The following is a 22,205-nucleotide window of genomic DNA, read 5'->3' as shown; positions in this document are numbered from 1 at the left end:
AACACCAATGATTGAACCAACCTTTGGGCCCCTCGACTCCTGGGATGCCTGGAAACCCAACATGGCCGGGGAGTCCACCAACCCCAGGTGGACCTTTGCGAAACACGATGTCACCTGCAAAATGACAACACCGAAGCTATTTTTAAAATTTTTATGTGTTTTTTTTTCAATTACCAAGTAGTTTCAGTAAGATGTATTATTTTATATGCATTTCCCCCATGTTTGTTTTGGAAGCTGAGTCTTTTGATGGTGGCCTGCAATTGAAGGCTGAAGCATGTTGACCAGCTTTTCCTTTCTCATTTATGCACATGTGATATTTTTTGATGATGCAGTGATTCTTTAAAAGTTTGTTATCTGGTTAGTTCTTATCACAAAATCAACCCATGTTATTTTATTCAATTATTTCCAATTCTTCCAAGACTACCCTTTTAGCATTTTTAGGGAAAGGATCAAATCTCATTCCTCTGTGTATCTTGGGTATATTGAATCTCCCTGATATATTGTAGATGCTTAATACCTACTGAGGGAGAAAGTTCTGATGGAGTGTTGATCTGTTTTCTCTGCATCGCTTGTTCACATCAATGGAATTTGTCATTCTTAAAGGAGTCTTTAAGAAAGCTCTCCCTGGCCTTCCACATATATTTGCTACTATATAATGTTTCAATGAACAGTTAATGCTCTTAAGCTCTTGAGTTCTAAGACCAAATTTTTGGTCTTGCCATTGCATATCTGGGTAGAAGGCAATGCTGAGGAAACTAAATATTTGAAAATAATACCTATAGCTGCCCCAGATTTCAGAGCAACATGGTATCAGTGGAAACATTTAATTGAGATGGAATGGGGTGTGGATAACATTTGCTTGACTCTGAAAGGAATGCTCATTTTGTGATCCAGTTTTCTGTGTCTTTAAGATGACTGGATAATTATCTTTAAACAGTAAAACCTAATGGCAGTTTTATACTTGATGTAGGCCTATATGTATACTTACACATTTATAGATTTGTATTTACTTGCATATTTTCATACTCATTTCATGCTTAATTCAACAAATATTTGAGTACCTACAATGTTCCAGCGCCTATGCTACATGCCGAGCTTTAAACAGCAACAAGACACAGTCTCTGACCTCAAAGAGCTTTGAGTCTTCATAGGGGAAACTAACCAAGATAGGCAATGGGAAAAGCTCTACTATTGGGATAAGCATGAGTGTTTCAGGATGTGGGCTCGGTGAAAACTTCCTGCAGGACATGAGCTTGAACTTGCAACTGGATGGACAGACAGGTGATGCTCAGATAAGAGAAGCTAGGAAACCAGGGCCATCTCTGAGCGGGGAGGATGCATGGTTTCCTGGGGAGGGAGGTGTGTTACTGCTGGCACCCAGGGTCCAGAGCCCGACGACAGCACTTATTACCTACAAGAGCTGTGCACACCAGGCTCCTTGTCAATAAAATGAGCATGCTAAGCCTACATCTTGAAAAAGACTCAGAGCACTAGAATTTGTTAAAATCCCTGACACAGGGCAGCCTGGGTGGCTCAGTGGTTTAGCGCCACCATCAGCGGGGGGGCGTGATCCTGAGGACCCAGGATCGAGTCCCACGTCAGGCTCCCTGCATGGAGCCTGCTTCTCCCTCCGCCTGTGTCTCTGCCTCTGTGTGTGTGTGTGTGTGTGTGTCTCATGAATAAATACATTTTTAAAAAACCTTTAAAAAAATCCCTGACACTGAAAAATTTCAGTTTAATTTAGTTTTGCTTTGTTTTTCACATAGGTTCACACCATAGCTTGGCAGCTTTTGTTCTCGGACATTTTATTGTTTTATTAATGGGATAATTTCTCAAGCAGCTGTTGGCCTAAAGAGAAACTTTTATTTTTTTCCCCAAATATTGCTCAAATAGCCAGACATTTAACTGAATTATCTTATTAAGAAGAAGAGTTTTCCAGATCATTCTTTCAGATTTTCCAGGTTTATAATCACACTGTCTATAAATAATAAATCCTTCATTTCTTTAAAACAAAATCTCAGACACACAGAACATTTTTAAGGCTGTTAGGAGGACTGAGTATAAAACACAAGACCTCCTGGGCACTTTCCAGAAGAGCCATTTAAGATCCAAAGAGTGTCCCATATGGTCTGAGGTTCTGTGTACCTAACAGCCAACAGAAAATGCTAAGTGGCTCTGTGGGAGGCTAGAGAGGATAGGACAGCCCCAGACACCACTTCATATCCTCTAGGCTGCAGCTCTGTGGTCTCTGACCTACTTTTTCTGGGAGCATCTTGTCTCATGCCCATGCTGTGCACCTCAAGCCCACACACCCTTCCTCTGGGTTTGCCTGCTGATGCCAGGTCATGGGATGCCCTGGGAGTCATGCTAACACAGCCAGAAAGAGTGTGTGTGTGTGTGTGTGTGTGTGTGTGTGTGTGTAGGGAAGTTGGTCTGGCCCTGTGGGATATATCTTTGACCCATGACCAATAGGAACTGGTGGATAAATTCTTCCCTCTTTTTTCTCTGGGACAGATTGTCCTGCAATAAAATTATAGCTTCTTGGAGATATTCTCTAGGGATGGAACAAGCAGTTGCAAACTTGGCCTAGGCCAACCTGATAACTGTCATCCTTCTCTGCTTCACTGCCCCTGTGACTGACTTCCACTGTGACCTCCCATGGGAGCTCAGGCTAAAGCTTTGCTGTAGCAGCAAAGTCATCATTCCACCAGAGATGCTTTCACAAAGAGTTTATAAAGTGAAACAGCAGCAGAAAGATTGCTCTTAAGATCCACACAGATTGAAGGCCCCGTCACGTAGCTACCTGGTGGTCCTGGATATCCCGGCAGCCCTATGGGGCCTGGTGAACCAGGACAACCTGGGGACCCAGGAGGCCCCACTGCATTCTTTCCCGGGGGCCCTTGTTCCCCTTTACGTCCTTTCATGCCTGGAGATCCAGGAGCTCCTCTAAGGCCAGGCTTTGATGACCCTTGGAGAAAAGAACATGTTAGCACATTTTAAGTATTTTCCTGATTAATATGTGTTATTTTTTCAATTGCAAAAAGTGATACATTCTTATTAGCCAAAGTTACACAATCAAGAGGTACATAAAGCATATAAAACCAAAAGGGGATATCTTCCTTCCTTCATATGTGGCCTTGTTAAACTATCACAGCATAGTATAGCTCAGAATGTTCCAGTCCCAGGAGGTAAGATACGAACTTATTTATTACAAGGGAAACACAGTTAGAGATGCACTACTGTCTTTTTTGTTTAAAAGGATCTCATGAGAAATTCTTCAATATGTGCTGCTTTGTCGATTTTTTTCATCAGATACTAGAAGATACCTACCTTTCAGCATCTGAAATGAGAGACTGTCCTAATTGGACTTAATTCCTGCCAATCATCTTCGTTATAAAAGGGTGTGGTGGGGGAGGCAGGCATCTCCTGGGAGAGAAGCCAGGCCAGGTGGTACAAAGTCATTTCACCTGTCTCTCTTAAGGTGACAGAAGGCCAGTCTCGAATTCCTGCCTTACAAACAGCTTAACTATAAAGAAGAAAGACCTCACCACCAAAGGGCTGAGAATCAGCAGGGGTAATATCTGATTATTTCTGATTATTGAGCATAAGGATTTTGCCATAAAAGCAAATCCCTCTGATTGATGTCTGTTTTAGAGTTTTGTAATTTTTACTTACTCATTTCCTAAGGGAGCCTATTTATTACTTGGGGCAGGGGGGCGCTGGTGGGGAGAAAAAAACTCTTCCCTAATCTTTGGCCAGACCTCTAAAATATCCTTTTGTATTCCAACTTCAGGAGATACCCATTGTTAACAGTTTGGTGTATATTTCTCCATGCACATGCAAGTACACACAATATTTACCCATTTATCAATTTTTTTACAATGGGATGATAGGATACATATACTTCTGCAATCTGCTTAATTTCAATTCATTTTCAAAATTATGAAATAGTTTAAATATACAACAAGGTATAGAGAAAAATGTAATCAGAGGCAGGGCTTATCAAACCTTAGCTGTTTTTTTCCCCAAGGTTTCCTTTCCTCTACAAAATGACACATGAAACACTTTTAGATCAATTAATGAAGCCTGTGTCTTATGTAAGTGATGCAAAGGTGATTTTCCTTTCAATAGCATTTCTATTGGTGGCTCAAGAAACATGTACATACCAGCACTTCCAAGAACTCCAGGGGGACCGCTGGGACCTACAAATCCGTAACAACAATTAAATTGCTTATCAGGATATAAATACTTCCCTCTCCCCATTTTTGAAATCTTGGGGGACAATATTACAATAATTAAAAAGAAATATCTTCATACATTTTCTCCACTCTCACGAAGGTAAAATATTAGAAAACTTCATTTATTTAAGACAAACTGCAGAGAAGAAACTAGCCTGAGATGCCTAACACTCAGAAGTGAGTCACGCCATTCTAACACCTTCAAACAATTCAGCAGACATGTACTAAGAGCCTGCTCTGTGCTTGACACTTTGCTGGGATGGTGCAGATGCAAGAACAGCAAACAGCTGGAACTGTCAAGGTCCTGTCGTTTGGCTTGGCTTCCCATCTCAGATCGTTTCTAGCTATGATATTGCAGGTGAGGTTCTAATTCTTTGATACATCTGTGTGACTAGTGAACATTGCATATTTAAAAAAAAAATCTATGTCTGTGTCTATACTTATCTGTCCATTTAAGAACAATGGGAATTTTTACTCTTTTAAGTGAAATTCTCCTTCGAAATCTTATTTGTATCAATAATTGGCCTTAGATCGGTGGTTCTCAATCCCGCCTGAACACTAGAATAATCTGGGGAGCTTTTACAAGCTACCAGCGCCCAGGCCCCCTCCCCCATGCAGACAGTTGCAGCAAAATCCCAGTGCCCGGACCTGGGCATATTATTGTTTAGAACTTCCCAGGAATTCTGATGTGTAGCCACAGAGGAGAGCCCTTGACCTACACCTTTTCAATCTATCTGAAGGGATAGAATCTGAGTAAATGTGACACTACTTCATGGGGCAGGAGTCAGGAAACCTGGGTTTCAGTCCCCTCTTGTCACTATTGTGTGGATTTGCTCAAATTGCAGTTTTTCGGGGTCTCTATTTTTTCTTTTGTAACCCACTATGGTTGAGGATCTTCACATTCCCTCCTCCTGCCCTCTGGCCACGTTAGTGTTTTCTTGTCAGACTTGAACTTGATGCTTTTACACACACAGAGAGGATTTAACTACTTTCTATGGTATGGCACCTATGGAATACTCATATAAAAGTATGAAAATTAGGACACACCAATACTACCACCCATGAAAACTGGGAGACCTCCCTTTTGCCTCCTGCAAATTCTAGGTCATAAGCATGTGTTTTACATTGCCTGGAAGGAAACACATGGAAATGGTCAGTAAATGCTTTAGGAAGAAATTCATTCTCACCCTGGGGGCCACGAGCTCCTTTGGGGCCTGGTGGGCCTGGAATTCCTTCATCACCCTTTTCCTGGTATGCATCATAATATTCTGTCTTAAAGGAAAAAGAAACGAATAAAGAGAAAGGATAGCTATTTATGGTGAGCTCACCAAATGCAATACTTCAATGTCCTTTTTTTCTCTTTTTGCCCAAAGGATCTTTTCCTTATTTTCCTGAATTCATAAGTTTATGTATTAGCAAGAATATAGTCATATGTACATGATGGATAAATTTAAAGATCAAAGTTGATGTTTCTGGTATCACAACATCATGTATTTCATGGGCTTTCAATTAGAAATACATTTTATGATGCAAGCCAGCTCACACACTCATTTCCATAAGTGAACTGTGGATCTGGAACATCCAGATCCAGATATGTGGGAATCTGTATACCGAAGTTAAAGTTTCAAAAGCAGTAACTTACCATTTTGACATATGATCAATTCTGATTTTTTTTTATTATATGCTATTTCACTTTTTAAAAATGCTTGACCTCATGCACTAACTTTATTTCATAGTATGTTGGGACCCACAATACTCCGTTGATTGTCTCTTTACATTTCAGCATACCATTGACTTGCAGTATAATATTGAAGGTTATTGATTTAATATGCTTGGTGGACCTACTGCTGTTCTTCTTAAACATCTACTTCCTAAGCAGAACTTCCAAGGAAGTTACTAGGTGCTGCAGAGTTACATAGAATTGAAATACACACAGCAAGCTAGGAACGCTAAGAATGTCTCTCAAGCACAACTGACAAGTAGATTTCTCTTAGAATTCAGTACATTTATCTTGAAGGAAAGAAGATGGAAATAAAAAAAAAATTTGGTTTCGTTTTGTTTCCTCATATGCTACATAAGGCCAATTACTTTGTTGGCTTAAGGAAGAGTTAACAAAAGTATTGTGGTTAAGCAATTATGTATAAAATAACAAAAACAATTCATAATAGTAACAGTAATGATAATATAATAATGTCCATCATAAATTCCATAATGACATATGTGCACCTGCCAAGTTTTGGCTACGTGTTTTCACAAAATGGCTCATTTCTTCTTTCTGGCAACTCCATAAAAGTATTTTGGGACTACTTACCTCTGAATCATTTGTTTGTTAGGTGAAATGTGAATTTCCAGGACACTCCCCCCAGGTACTGAGTAGATTACTTAGCCTGAGGGATCTGAGAACTGCATTCGTAACAGAACCCCCTCACCCCTACCCCATGACTCTTTTACCATCATGGAGCTTTCCATAGAACTGGCATAGTCATGAATGGCAGTTCTGTTCAGCACACTGATTGTGAGAACTACTACCTTCTTTCATATTTTAAAGTTTATTTACTTATTGGGGAGGGGGGGCAGAGAGAGAGTGAAAAAGTGTCTTAAAGCAGACACCGAGCTCAGCACGTGACTAATGTGGGGCTCGATATCACAACCTGAGCCAAAACCAAGAGTCCGACTGACTGTACTACTCAGGTGTCTGAGAACTACTGTCTTAAATGCAGGAGAGAAAGGGATACCAGAATTCAGATCCTGGGTCCCTTTTACTCATCTGCTTAAGCTTTAGATTCACAAAATAGAGAATGTGGCCCCATTGCAGTCAGGAGTTGCATGCTGCATCAAATCCATGTCCATGCTGGAGAGAGGAGACTGCCTACTAAAATGGAGTTTGGGCTGGGGGTCACTGGTTTTTGCTGGCTCAGGTTGAGCTCCTCTGTTGAGCTCTGGAAATGCCTGTTGTCATACCTGGGCCCAGCTGCAGTGAATGGAGCAGGCTCCCTTCCCCGGCTGCCCCCATTGGCCTCCACTGCACTCCTGCTACTTTGCTCAAGGGCACAGGTCACCTTGGCCCATGTCTGATTGGACAAAGAATTTCTCCATTCCCATGCCCAACGTGGGCATTTCTAGTGCCTTCCGGAGACCAAATAAGACCAAAGAGAAATATTTATCCATTGTCAAATAGACAAATAATGACAAAGGCGATTTTCTTCCCTTGATAAAACAGTAAATACCATAATATCTATCTTAACAGTTAATGAGAGACACTGATTCAAAATTTCCTTGATACTTTGAAGGACTTGATCAAATATGACACTGATACTGTCTTTAGTTACACTTACTGGACCACGAAATCCTGGCGGGCCAATGTCCCCTTTCCACCCCTGTATTGAAAGACAGTTATAAATTATAAGTACATTAATCCAAGGTACTTACATATTTGCTTTACTTATAAAGCAAAATACATAGTTAAACAATAAGTCAATGATAAAAGTAATGTTATTTCTGTGTACTGTACAAACCAAGTTAAAATGAAAGGGATGTCGACTTTGGGTTACTTCTCTGGAGGGTCATAACTGGGGCAAGAATCCTGTCAACAAGGTCCTGGGAAGTGGTTGTTGCTCTGATGGTTTATATGTTTCTTCCACGCCAATATCTTTGGAGGGTGTTCCTACGCATCACACATCCCCATGTTCTCATCCAGAATACAAGCACAGCAAAACCAGGCTGCGGGTTGTATGAGATTCTCAGGGTCCCAACTAACCTGTAACCAAACCCCTTCCTTACCTACTCAGGAGGGCACTTTCAGAATTCTACCAGAAGTGATATTATGATAGGATAAATCTTAAACCTGCACATAACCCTACCTATGACAATTATTTGAAAACATCTGTAACATGTTGCCAGAAACAAATGAAATGTAATACAACTCATAATTCGGTGTGTCATGACCTAGATTGAGACTCATGGGGTTCAGCCTACTCTTGACCTCCAATGACCAGAAACCTTCCCTTGCAAGACTTTCCCAACTCCTTCCTCATAAGGAAACTAAATCTCACTGGTCACTATGTCGGCCAGCTTCCACTACACAGAGCAAGTTTTATATCTTCCCCACAAAACTGTGTTTCAAGTGTCTAAGTAAACTTGTCACATCTCTCATTTCCTTTTACTTAACGAATATAACTAAGGTATTTTAATGAATTCCAATTGCAATCCCTTGCACCTATTTTCAGGGCATGGTAGGGAAAGGATGTGCAAAACCTAACCAGTTAAAAAGTCTAAAGACAAGTTGCTAGAGAAGGGATTACCTTAATGCCGTCTTCACCCCGTAACCCAGGGAAGCCTCTGTTGCCTTTGGGCCCCTGTGGAAAAGGACAGACAATGGGTCAGAAGACACACAAGTCAGTTTCTTCAATGGAAAGCAAAAGAAGTTGGAACTCCTTTTTTTTTTTTTTTTTTTTTAAGATTTATTTATTTATTTTAGGGAGAGCTCATGTACATGAGTGGGGAGGAAGGGCAGAGGGAAAGAATCTTCAAGCAGGCTTCCGGGTGAATGTGGAGCCCAATTCGGGGCTCAATTCCATGACCGACAAGATCATGACCTGAGCCAAAAATCAAGAGTTGGACGCCTAACTGACTGAACCACTCAAGTACCTCTGGAACTCTTTTTTGAAAAGAAAAAAAAAAAAAAAAAAGGATGTGCTCAGATGATCTATCTTCGTAGTGAGGGTGTAACCCTATGATTCTCAAATATAGGTTGAAAAGGCTGTATGGTTTTGTTACTTAATAACTAATAGTGACTCCTTCAAATTCTTCTTCATCAAATGGGACTGACATTTCAACAACATCAGTGGACCACACATGTCTTTACCTCAGTGCCAGGGAAACCAGGGGCACCATCTTTGCCAGGTTTTCCCTAAAACAAAAAACACGTAATTTAATAGATATGGATAGCTTTAATAAATATGGAAAATGTAAATGATATGATGATCTCCTCTGGGCCTTGGGCAAGAGAGCCCAAACTGAGACTCCTCTCCCATTTATTAGAAGGAAAAACTATTAATTACAGAACATATTTATAGAGATGTTTTGTAGTGTTCCAAACAGACAGGGCTTTTGGATGAACTATTATAGTGTCTACCCTCCGTAACAGAATTAAAAATCATATTGACCAAATACTTTTTCTTAGAAAAAACATACACTTTTCTCAATGTATAATTTTTATTTATTTAAAAGATTTTATTTATTTATTCATGAGAGACACAGAGAAAGAGGCAGAGACAGAGGTAGAGGGAGAAGCAGGGTCCCTGTGAGGAGCTTGATGTGGGACTTGATCCCAGGGTCCTGGGATCACGCCCTGAGCCAAAGACGGATGCTCAACTGCTGAGCCACCCAGGTGCCCTCAATGTATAATTTTTAGTCTTAAAGCAATATATGTGTTTAAGTCTTTCCAAAACAGAGCTGGGTGGGTAAGTAGAGCTCAGTTGTTTCTGTCTCCCTTGCACCCACGTCCCAGTGTGCCCCATCTTCTTTGGGGAGCTGCCTTTCCTTCCCTCTGTGTGGTCCTGATGGGGCCATCAGCCTTAATAGTGCCTGCTCTGTTGGCTTGGCCAATCCTAGAAACTATTTCTCCTGGCCACAGTCACCTCTCCAGGGTGAGACACAGGACCAGGCTGGGCCAACTAGAGCGATTCTCTGGGGTGTTATTAGTCGACACAGGGAGACACACTGTCTTCTTGGATGCCATTAACCTGAAGTTGTCTGCTGCTACTTCTTGTTTTTTCTCCCTGTTGCCACCTAGGTGGGAGAAGGTCATCCACACAGAGAAGGAGAAATGATATGGAGAGTCCTGCCCATCTCGTTTGAGGCTCTGAAATTCCCGAAGCCTGTTTTAGTCTTGGACTTCTCAGGTACTTGAACAAATAAGTTTCATTTCTTAAATCTCTAAAAAACGTACATAAACCTAAACTGGTTTGAATTGGGCATCTTACACTTGCCTCCTAAAGAGACCTGAGTATTGACAGTATGATACAGATGCACATGACATTCTATATCCAAATTCACCTGCGGGCCAGGTTCTCCAGGAGCACCTTTTTCAGATCCATAGGATTCTCCAGGCGGTCCCTGTATTAATGAGAGTGATGTCAAATTTGACGATTTATTGATTTTTGGACTCACCTTGATTGTCATTAAGTTTTTCCTTCTGATTATTCTGTTATATTTTTAAATGTTCGAATGATGGGTCATCTCATGTATAAGCATCCTTTTAAAAACAGATGCTAACATACCAGATACTGAAGATAAATCAGAAGATAGGAGACAGTGGGTACATGTACAAGACAGCAGGGATTTCAGCTTGAAGTGACTGTAAAATAATTCTAGTATATTCACCTCTGTGGTGAAATACTACCATGCCTTAGCTAATATAAGATTTAAAAGGTGATTATACATCAAAATATGCACTAAGGCTCTACTTCATGTTTGAGGGAACAGCATGACTCTAAATGACCTACCGAGGGCCCAGGAGGTCCAGGCTTCCCCATGGCTCCCTTGTCTCCCTTCTCCCCCTTGAGGTCCTGCCACAAAACAATTTAAAGTCATTACACATAGATCAAACAAGATTTTATTGCTTTTATTTGAAAAATTTTTCTATCCAATGAACTGGATCTACAAACTACTTATGTGCCTCCTGCTAACTTGACACACTTTCACATTTCAAATTTTATACTTGTGAACACACTGAAACCATACATAAGCTTTTATTTTTTTTTAAAGATAGTATCTTTTGGATCAAACTATGTTAAACCAATTTAATTCCTGAGTCAGTTTTCAATAAGCACATTCAAGTCATTTCCAATGTACCTGATTTTTGTTATTAATATCCAGAAATTATTCTCATGGGGATCAATTAGTTTCTGAGTATATGTTATGATGAGGATTTGATGGTGTTAGGTCTATTTGTGTTCTTATCATATTTACTGACTGTATTTTCCCCAGTGTGAGTCTTCTCTTGAGTCTTCTCAGTGTGAGTCTTCTCTTTTTTCAAACTCAAAATTTTTTCCCTGGGTCAAATCTTCCAGATCTAGATTTTTATCAAGAAAAGCCTTTTTTTCCTGTCAATTTCCAGTCAATAAAATTTTATGCTTCATTAATTTTTTGTTGATTAACCTCTGAAAAGTTTAGTTATTTTCTTTAGGTTAATTTTTCCAGTCTTCAATGAGAGTTATTATCTTGGTCATATCAAATTTCACCATGTTTTGCTTTTAACTCTTCTCAGTTTTGTTTTGATGATTTCTATCATTAAAAATTAATTGTATCGGAGAGTAATGGCTAAAGGGTTTATTTTTTAGGTGACAAAAATATTCTAAAATTGCATGTGGTAACAGGTGTACAACCCCACGAATGCACTTTTTAGTGCACTGGATATTTAGTGCATTATGAATTGTGCACTAGATAAGTGAGCTTCATGGTATATAAATTATATCTGAATAATGTCATTAACATTAATTATAACTAAATCCCATGACTTTTATTCTTTAAAACAGTGAATTGTATGGTAAGTGAATTATATTTCAATCAAGCTATTATTAAAAACAATCAGAAGTTTAAAAGAGGAGGAGGATTTATGTCTATTTTTTGGTTAATCCACAAGAAACTTGCTAGTTAACCCCTCACTGTCCCCCACCCCAACCCTGCCCTGACATTCCAAGATCAACCTAGTATCTAGGTTTGGGGTATTATATTATGATTCACTTTTTTCTGAGCATTCAATCCAGTTCTAATATCCTGGCCCTTCTAGCTACCTACAATAGAAACAAAAACCAATGTTCATGTCGAAAAACAGGGTCACAGTGCCCTTGAAGAGGAATGTAGGCCACATTGCCCTTGGGGGATATAATGGCAGGTAAAAATGTCCCATTAGATTATCATACTGTTCCACTGATATCTTGAGGTCATTACTATCCAGTTGGATCAGAGCCATACACCTATCATTTATACAAAAATACTCACTGAATATCCATCTGAGTTAGGAACAATGAGACAGGATGAGGATAAAAGGTGAACAAAATTAGATCCAAGCCCTCCCTTCTAGAATCTTGGAAGTTGCTTGCCTCTGATCTTGCCTCAGCTCCTTGTCTCATGTTTTTTGATTCTCAAGTAAAAGATGGGGAAAAGATCAAATCCAGAGGCTCAGGCTGGCTGAGAGAGCTCGGATGGCAACACTTATTATAAAAGAGGTAAGAGGACCTGGCCCCAGAAGTTAGAATGCACAACCCGAGTAATAAATGGAAGCGTTACCTACCGTTCTGTTATCAGGGCCAGTTAGCGTCACAATAACTGTTCCTGGTGGTCCGGGAGGTCCTGTTAATCCTTTCACACCCTAAAGACAAATACACTCAGGAAGGCAAAACCAAACAACATCTCCTTTGCTTCTGGGAGAGACAGATTTTTCCCTTTGGCTCTTAGGTAAGAAGACAGAGCAAATGACAGAGCAAACGCATTTGTTTCAGTGTCACTTACAAAGATACACAGGATGATTGCTATGAAACTGAAAATGTCTTCCCCACAAATAAACCACAATATTTTAATTACCCGCTCTCCTTTTTGTCCTATCACTTTATCGCCCATTTGACCCTGTAAGAAAAGACAACACTAAGTTATTTTTTAAAAAATGAATGTGAAAAGTCTAAACCCACTGACACTCCAAGGTTTGTAACAGAATGTTTATGTTTTAATTGTAATGTTAGTGTTATAAAAATTACTTTAGCTATTTCTTGGAGGAGAATGGCACTATGTCTCTCTCAAAAGTGGAGATCATAAAGTGCAGAAAGCTTAAGGGATTGACTTAATATGGCAAATGATGACATGACATGGGATGGGATGTGGAAGGCAAACCAGATCAGAGGACATTTTTCTGGCTCGGCCACTAGCTGGTTACCTAACTTTCTGATGCCCCAGTTTTCTCATCTTATAAACAAGAAGGAAGGGTGGCTGAACTTCAGAAATCTGAAATTCTTTTTTTTTTTAAAAGATTTTATTTATTTATTCATGAGAGACACATAGAGAGGCAGAGACACAGGCAGAGGGAGAAGCAGGCTCCCTGCAGGGAGCCCAATGTAGGCTCCATCCTGGGACTCCAGGATAACTCTCTGAGCCAAAAGCAGATGCTCAACCGCTGAGCCACCCACGCATCCCAAAGATTCTGAAATTCAAAAGTTAATAGGCTAAGTAAACATTTCAGGCTACCTGACTAGTAATGTAGTGAAATGAGCTAAGTCTAATGTGAACAGTCTGTTACACTGACAATGGCTGATCTAGCATTTCAACCAATGCCTTCTTGTTTTTTTTTGTTTTTTGTTCTTTTTTAATCATTTACTTAAATTTTGTTAGTGAGAGGCACCTGCATGGCTTAGTGGTTGAATGCCTGTCTTCAGCTCAGGGTGTGATCCCAGGGTCCTGGTATCGAGTCCCACATTGGGCTCCCCCCAGGAAGCCTGCTTCTCCCTCTGCCTGTGTCTCTGCCTCTCTCTCTGTCTCTCATGAATAAATAGATAAAACAATTTTTAAAAAAATCTTGTTAGTGAACATCCAGTGCAATATTGGTTTCTGGAGTAGAAATCAATGATTCATCACTTACACAACAAGTGCCTCCTTGCTTTTTTGCTCTTGAGTGTATAGATCCCCCCCCCCCCCATTAGCCCACAAGCTATAGGAAAAAAAACCTCAAGATGAGGAATTGAAAGACTTTCAATCTCATCTCTATCATTTACTGTGTATTTGACAACTCACTTAAATAATGAGATAATAATTGTGAAAGCACCTTGGCAAGTTCCTACACACAAAGGTTATCTGGTCCTAAGTAAGAGATACAGTGTTAGTAGCTGGTGGGTCTCACTCAACAATTTCCTACCTAGTTTAATGGAGGAAGTCAGAATAAGTCCCCCCACCCCCCGCCCAAATATATACCACTTTGGCATAAGAATTATTTTGAGCTCAAGACAATTGAGTAACAGCAAATGCAGAAATTCTCTACCCTCTTCCATGTGCCTAAGGGCACGGCATAAAGACATCTTCCCTTGGTGAAGGTGTCACTGGCTCTTTTCCTGTACCAGGAAGAGGAGACAACTCTTATCTCTGGAGTCAGCACAACTGAAATTTGCATAAACAAACTTCACTGAAATAACACTTGTCTTCCATTAGTTTCCTCCATATGTTTACCTTCCCACAATTTACTGCCCCTATAAGCTCAAAACCCTCTTCCTTTGTCTTGTGTCACTCCTCTGCAAATTTATCACCCTTTGTTAAAATGATACACAAGCCTCTGGGCCTGACTGCCTCCCTGGGGTTTTTATTTCATTTCTGTGAGGCCCCCATATGGATTTGAAATAAACTTCCTTCTGTTAATTTTTTTTTTTTTTCATTTCCATTTGCATGTCCCCAGTTAAGAACCTAAAAGGGTAAAGAAAAAGGTTTTCCTCCCCAACGGGAGCAGTTGGTCTTTTTACTACAAAGCTACGCAGGACCCTGCTTAATGAATACGTGAATATTCATCCTTTATTTAGTGGCACCAAGATTAGGTTGGTGTTGGGAAGCAGCCCACTACAAAATTTTATAGGCTAAAGTGTTGGGTGATCAGTAGGATTATGGGAAATGGGAAATCTATGGACTTGCCTTTTCCTGACAGGGAGCTCCTTATAACATAAATATTAGGCATCACATTAGTAAGTGCAGGGAGAAGAGAGTGAGTGAGGGGTACAGAGCTGCCTGTCCTGTTCCCTTCTCTGCTGAGAATCCTGTGGCTTCCAGAGAGCGGCCAGGCAGTGACCACATGTCCAATCAGATCATGTTTGGCTTTTAGCTTGCTTAGGGTGTTCTGGCTGTTGTGACATATGAACTGTAATCTACCTTAGGTCCTGGAGGTCCCATGGCTCCTGGAAAGCCCTAGAAAAATCCATAAGTTAAAATCACAGCAGGAAATGTGCCAAGCCAAAAACTCTATGTGAAGTTTTTAGCTATAATGAATTTATTAGGTTACAGTGTCTACAGCAGTGATGACTTCATACTCACTAAGAATCCCGGAGGGCCAGGTGGACCAGCAGGTCCCGGAAAGCCTGGAAGGCCTGGTAAACCCTGTAAATTACAAGAAGAATAGAGTAAGTTTGAACTTACTTCTCACCTAAGAACAATGTCCAGTAATTAAACCCATCAAAATATTTTAATGAAATCTGAGGAGCATGATGCCTCTCATTTATGGCTGCAGTTAATTACAAAAAAAAGAAAATAAAATGCCTAAAAGCAGTTGCCATGTATGACAGGCTGCCAGAAATATCCTGAAGGCAACCCTTCCAGGAGAATGAGCAGAGCAATTTGCTTTATTTTAGAGGAATTTTACATTTTTTTTTATATTTTGCTTTTCTATCTCTCTGTCTGCCTGTCTCTCTCAGCCAAGCATGCTCTTTGGTAGAGCCTTCCACTTGCTCACCTTCTGCCCAGAATCCTCTTTCCTTAGACATCTTTATGACTCATTTCCTCTCCCTTTTCTTATTTTCACTCAAATGTCATCCTTTCCCTGTCCACCCAATCTAAAGTCACAGCCCTCTTTCCAACCTGACACAGGATCCTACCCCCTGCCCTTGCTTTATTTTCCTCCTTGGCATTCACTGTTATTAATACACCAGGTACTAACTAATTTATACCTTTTCTGTTTTCCCCTACTAAAATGTAAGCTCCATATGGGCAAGAATTTTTTTTTTTTTTACTCTCTTTTGGCTAATTTGTGGACCATGGTATCTCTAGAGCCTAGAACAGCTGCTGACACATAACTGGGATGTAATAAATCTTTCTTGGATAGATGAACGTGCCATTGTTATATCTCCATCAGCAGCACACTGCAGTACCTAGCCAACATTCAATGCACATTTGAGAGACATATCAACATCCCAGATTGCTATCTCTTCTTATTGGATCCCTTCCTTCAGCATCAGGCCCCGTAAATGTTTCCTAAGCAAGAAAATGAAGAATCATCATGTTCTGCATCTTCCCTCAAAGGTCAGTAAAGGCTCCTAACTGCATTGTTGTGCTGTTTTGTGGCTCACCATCAGTCAGCATGGCTCACTCTGGGAGTTCGACAACCGAAACTCAAAACTTTGTCTCACTTAGTCAAATTTCCAGAACTCTCCACATATACCTCTGAACTAGTTAAAGTACTTCTGGTTAATTAACCTGGAAGTTAGTTCCTGTGCCTTAGGTCTACCAAAAGATCCTTCTGAATCACAAAGTAAAGCACACATAGTCTCCCAAATAGCTGTGTCTCCGAATCCATTTGGGATCATACTCAGATTTACACACATATAGTTCAGAAAGTAAACCACTCAACAGGAGAAAGATGCATTTAAATAAAACCCAGTTACTTACTGTCATGCAAAATTTGAAATAGGGTTGTTATTTAACATGATAGTTTTAGATGATATTCAATGTATGGTACAAACCTATCCTTGATTTCAACCAATACAGAATAAGTGGAGCATAACTATTCCTTGAAGATTCCTCCTTAGGTTTAGGAAAACCTGGGTAATTGAGATTTAAGAAGAGATTAAAAGACTTGTGCAGAAAATCATCCTTTTATGTTAGTTTCATGGAGTTTCTTACGAGGTGAATGTTTTAGAATGAAATGAAATCGATATGTAAACAAGAGAAATATGAATGTCTACTGCAAACATTTTTTTTGTGATTGTCAGAGGTGGGAGTGGATGGTGGGTGAAATGGATGAGGGGAGTCAAAAGGTAGAAAGATCAGCTATAAATAAATAAGTCTCGGGGACATAAGGTACAACATAGTGACTATAGCTAAGAACACCATACTCCAGATTTGAAATTTGCTAAGAGAGTAAAGTTCTCATCACAAGATAAAAAGAATATTTGTCCCTATGGTGATGTGGTGATGGATGTTAACTAGACTTACCATGGGGATCATTTCACAATATGTACAAATATCTAATCATTACCTTATACACCTGAAACTAATAGAATGTCATATGTCAATAATTCCTCAATAAAAAAAAGAAAATGAAACAAAAAGAGAAAGCAGAAAACAAATCATACAAATGTTCCCAAGAGAGTTTAGAGATTTAGGGGAAAACAGAGAGAGGAGAGACAAAGATAAGAGTTTCAGAGACATACAGAGAGGAGAAAAGGGAGAGAGACAGATAGACAGGCAGAGCCAGAGAGCCAGAGAAAGAGCCAGAGGATTGAGACTAACAGGACCTTTTCCAACGTGCCATACCTGGAATCCTGGAGCTCCTGGCAACCCAGGGTCACCTCTTCCATCAAGTTCTATACCTTCTGTGGCAGGAGCACCCTGGAAAATGAAAAACTTCATTAAACATGATTAATGTTACATTTTCCAAACTCCTTTTAAATGCTGATTCATGGTCCTACTGCTTCAAGGATAAAAATGCTTTTCAGGACATATACTTGGAGAATGATTTAAGTTTGTGTAGTCACTTCATTTTGAAGTAATCAGAGATTTTCCTATATCCTAAAATTGACACTTTACTGTGGAAGGAGGAAAGACACAGGGATGGTAAACCATATCTCAAGATCCCAACATTAGTGGCAACTTCTGAGGCCGGTTCTCTTCTCCTAGACTCTATTCCCTTAAAGGATTTTATAAACGTTGTATTCCTTAAGATATATGTATGACAAGAGCTAAAAGAAGTTGTTGAATAGGAATAAATATCATGTCCTGATTATTATGAGGTTTCTGAATTAGTTATGAAACCTGATTTGTAATTACTTACATATCATTAGTAATAGAAGTCCTTTCATATGTACAATTAGAGATTTTCAATAATAATGTCACACATGACTTACTTTTTCTCCTTTCAAGCCAACAGCACCCTAATAAAGGGAAACCAAATACACAACATCACTGCTTTGTCCTTGCTACTCTCGTGCCCCATCTCCTGCTATTTCCCATTGCTTTTTTTAATTTTTAAAATTTAAATTCAATTAATTAGTATATAGTGTGTTATAAGTTTCAGAAATAGGGCTCAGTGATTCCTCAGTCTTATATAATATCTAGTGCTCATCACATCATGTGCCCTCCTTAAGGCCCATTCCCCAGTTACCCCATCCCCACCACCCTCCTCCCTTCCAGCAACCCTCAGTTTGTTTCCTATGGTTAAGAGTCTCTTATGGTTTGTCTCTCTCTGATTTCGTCTTATTTTATTTTTCCCTCCCTTCCCCTAGGATCCTCTGTTTTGTTTCTTAAATTCCACATATGAGTAAAATCATATGATAACTGTCTTTCTCTGAATGACTTATTTTGCTTAACATAATACCCTCTAGTTCCATCCACGTTGTTGCAAATGGCAAGATTTCATTTTTTTGATGGCTGACTCATATTCCATCTTGTGTATATTCCCACTGGTTTTAAAACATGCTCAAATTTCTTTCATTGAAACAAACAAAATCTCCCCATAGTCTCCCCCTACCAGTGCTACCCTGTCTCTCCTTCATGTCATCGGTGGCCTTCCCATTCTGTTCACTCCTCAATCCCACACCTGCCTCCTGCCTCCATGCACACTGGAGATATATCCCTTGCTAAGGCCTGCAATGGCAATGACATTGCTAGAGTCAATGACAAGATGTCAGACTTAATTGGACTTTTCAGTAACTTTAGGCAGCTGTCAGTCACTCCCCTCCACTGAAATACATCTTTCCTGGGCTTTCATAATATAGCCCTCTTGGTTTTCTTTCTTTCATCAGTACTGTTCGTCTTTACAGGCTTCTTCTCCTCCACCCAGACATCCCATGCTGGGGATCCTAAGTCTTTTCTGAGGTTCTTTTCATCTTATTCTCTCGCTCCTTGTGTCACCACCATCGGGGTCTCTCCTCTGAGCAAATCAGCAGCCTTTCACTCATCTCTGCTTGGATGTCTCACAAGCAACATAAAGCCTCAAAGTGCAAACCTGAACTCATAGATATTTATTCATGCATTCCCACCCATGAGTTGAATGTTCACTACTGGCCTCCCCTGACTTCTGCAAAGTCATGGTGGAATTTCGGTACACAGCCATTCTGGAGTAAATGACCTGTACTGATACTTTATACAGACTTAGAAATGGACACCTACCGGGATCCCTGGGTAGCCTGGTGTCCCTGGAAGGCCTGGAAACCCTTGCTCACCCTGGAAGGCATACAAAGCTTGTTATTCTTTTCCGTTGTTCTAGAACAGCCTATTGAGATATTTTCTCTGTTCCTCTCTTCCAGCCCTGCAGTGGTAAATCTAGACTAAGTAACCCAAATTCCTTATGGCTACTGGGTCATGAGGCTGAAGGCCAGAAAACCATTATCTTAATTGAAAACAGAATTAGAATCTACTGTTTCTCAAATTGTGCATAAACGGCAAAAGTCTAATTGTGCCAAGAACTTTTTAATTGCTGTTTCCTTGAAACTTGAGTAATTGGTTCTTTCATGGCCACCATTCTGGGGGAAAGGAGGGTGGCATTGGGAGACAAAGAACATGAGTGAAAGCTGGAAAGCCCAGTCACTGTTTTCCAAAGACAGATTTCACATTCCCAGCTTTCATTTCTGACTTGCATACACTCACAGCCTCAGGTGAAAGTAACCAGGTGAGCCCCCAATTGTCCTGTAGGAGAACATGAGAGAACCTCCTCAAAAGACAATCAGAAACCAAGCCATAAGAAAAAAGAGAGCCATCATGTTTCTGTCCTGAAGACACACACCCATGGTTCTGGCTAAAAGAATCTCTCAAGCAAAGCCTGCTGTGCCTTCTTTCTCCTCCTTCACCTTGATTGATCCATTCTGCAAAAATGTTTTCCTAACCATTTCCTGTGTGAGAAGTACATACCTTAGAACCATTGCATCCTGGTACACCTGGAGGCCCATAAGGCCCAGGATGGCCTGGGGTGCCCTGAAAACAGAGCAAGTTTCGGAAACGTGACATCAGCACCAGCCCCCAGGGGACAAGTGGCAGTAGTGAGAGAAGAGATGGGCTAGTTTAGTTATTTAAATACAAATGGCTATTAAATGGTTAAGTAATATATTTAGCTATCTTAGATAATTTAAATAAAACTTACAGCAAATAAAATGGGCTAATCGAAACCAAAAATTATCAAGTGAGATAACCAATATTTTAGTTAAAACAAAAGACCTTTCTATATAAAATGAAGTCGCTTAACGTGCTGTTTTCAGTGGGAAGAAAGTAAAGGGAAAATAAGAGGGATGTGTACACAAGGTAACCATCATTTTGTTATTCTACACTATTAATCTATTAATAATCTATTAGTTTAATTATTTAATTATTAATTTATTAATATAGTTTAATTACATATAGTTTATATTATAGTTTAATTAATCTAGTTTATTAATTTAATTATTCTACACTATTAATCTATTAATAACTATTAGCAGTTAATCTATTCTATTCATTCTATTCTATTCTCTTCTATTCTAATCTATTCTATTTCTTCATTTTATTCCTTTCTACTCCACTCTACTCCACTCCATTTGATTCTATTCCATCTATCCTATCTTGTCCTGTCCTGTCATATCCTATCCCAACAAATCTAGTCCATCCCATCCCATCCCATCCCATCCCATCCCATCCCATCCCATCCCATCCTATCCCATCTCATACTATCAAGTTCCATCCTTTCCCATTCCATTCTATTCCATTTTTGTTCTGCTTGATTTCAGGAAATCCAATTGGACTTGCATGTCCTAAAAATATACACTCTAATATATTATGTGATTCTCCTGTGACATCTTCATCATGTAGCACACGTCTCAGTGCCTATTTCCTTGTGCTATTGTTTTAATCTCTTTATTAAAATGAGCTTTCTTTTTATTTTTTTAAATTCACACATTTTCCCCGTTACTTACTGGAAGTCCAGGAGGACCTGAAAATCCCGGCAAGCCAGTTATTCCCTAGGGACGTAGAAAAGGGGAAGGTGGCAAGAAAAACACTTTAAATGTGTTTCAACCTGTAGTCATAAAATTATTTACCATTCTAATAACCCCATCCTGCAACTGTAATTAGGAATGGCTAAAAACTCTCTGAAAAGCAAAACAAAAATAAAAGGTTTGACAAACTTTTCAAAATCTTACATTTCTAAAAATTCTTTTTTTTAAATTTTTATTTAAATTTTAAGTAGTTAAATTTTAGTTAGCATTATTTTAAAAAGAGATGATTAAGGTTGTTTTTGCCTTTTTTGGATAGATTTTGAGGGTATAACTTGCATACCGTAGAGTGCTTCAAGCTTCTGCAAACAGTTTGAGAAATGTTTACCTATGTGTGTGTGTACATATGGGTATCACCACCATCCCATCCAGACGGGGAACATAGCCACCCACCTGCTCCCCCAAGATGACTGTCTCACACCCTTTCCCAGTCCATTAATACCCATCCCCAACATATTAACCACTGTTTTCCACCATTACAGATTACTTTTACCTGTTCTTGAACTTCACCTACAGAGCATAGCATACAGAATGTACTCCTTTGTGGCATGTGTATAACTTTTACAGTGCAGAGCTCTTATTTTTTAAAGAAGAAGAAGAGTTTTCATCAATCAGGATGGACCAGTTGGACTACTAACCCTTACACCTTTGGGACCAGTGAGTCCTGGAAGTCCTGGTGAGCCCTAGACCCAGAAAAAAAACAAACAAACAAAAAAAGGCACTGGAAATTACTTGGCACTAAGAAACCGTAAATTAAAAGTCCTCATTTTATTCACATGCCAAACTGTTTTGTTCTTGTGATTATTCTGGTGTTAACACAGTTGCTTGTTTAACTTGTTTAACTGAAGCTAAATATTTAGCTAAATATTTAGCAGAAAGGACAAAAATTCATTCAAACCCCTGCTACTCCATGTGGGATGTGTATTGGTATTGGTATCACCTGGGAGCTGGGAAGAAAGTTACCATGAGCAAGGTCCATAGACATTGT

General features: G+C 39.6%; 1 protein-coding gene and 1 long non-coding RNA gene across 3 annotated transcripts in view; one reads left to right on the top strand and one right to left on the bottom strand.

The window, feature by feature from the left end:
- COL4A3 (collagen type IV alpha 3 chain) overlaps window positions 1-22,205 on the bottom strand; it is a 130,429-nt gene that overhangs the window by 41,614 nt on the left and 66,610 nt on the right. The window contains exons 4-22 of the mRNA XM_038573998.1: window positions 21,856-21,900; window positions 21,140-21,184; window positions 20,106-20,168; window positions 19,368-19,421; window positions 18,104-18,130; window positions 17,514-17,588; window positions 15,300-15,362; window positions 15,138-15,173; window positions 12,825-12,866; window positions 12,535-12,612; window positions 10,745-10,807; window positions 10,296-10,355; window positions 9,103-9,147; window positions 8,540-8,593; window positions 7,574-7,615; window positions 5,426-5,510; window positions 4,167-4,202; window positions 2,804-2,968; window positions 22-114 (exon numbers count right to left, since the gene is read on the bottom strand). Coding sequence (XP_038429926.1) covers window positions 22-114; window positions 2,804-2,968; window positions 4,167-4,202; window positions 5,426-5,510; window positions 7,574-7,615; window positions 8,540-8,593; window positions 9,103-9,147; window positions 10,296-10,355; window positions 10,745-10,807; window positions 12,535-12,612; window positions 12,825-12,866; window positions 15,138-15,173; window positions 15,300-15,362; window positions 17,514-17,588; window positions 18,104-18,130; window positions 19,368-19,421; window positions 20,106-20,168; window positions 21,140-21,184; window positions 21,856-21,900 — 1,171 coding nt within the window. The remainder of the gene's footprint in view (window positions 1-21; window positions 115-2,803; window positions 2,969-4,166; window positions 4,203-5,425; window positions 5,511-7,573; window positions 7,616-8,539; window positions 8,594-9,102; window positions 9,148-10,295; window positions 10,356-10,744; window positions 10,808-12,534; window positions 12,613-12,824; window positions 12,867-15,137; window positions 15,174-15,299; window positions 15,363-17,513; window positions 17,589-18,103; window positions 18,131-19,367; window positions 19,422-20,105; window positions 20,169-21,139; window positions 21,185-21,855; window positions 21,901-22,205) is intronic.
- LOC111092350 lies at window positions 15,133-21,988 on the top strand. Of its 2 annotated transcripts, none has more exons than XR_005378759.1 (3): window positions 15,133-15,385; window positions 16,114-16,280; window positions 21,700-21,988. It is a non-coding gene; the product is annotated as an uncharacterized LOC111092350 (long non-coding RNA). The 2 variants fall into 2 exon arrangements; XR_005378758.1 differs by having other exon boundaries at window positions 16,084-16,280.

This window comes from Canis lupus, chromosome 25, assembly GCF_011100685.1.
Source record: "Canis lupus familiaris isolate Mischka breed German Shepherd chromosome 25, alternate assembly UU_Cfam_GSD_1.0, whole genome shotgun sequence".
In the NCBI taxonomy this organism is placed as follows: Eukaryota; Metazoa; Chordata; class Mammalia; order Carnivora; family Canidae; genus Canis; species Canis lupus.
Note: the sequence above shows the minus strand (reverse complement) of the source record. Positions and strands in the feature narration are given on the sequence as shown.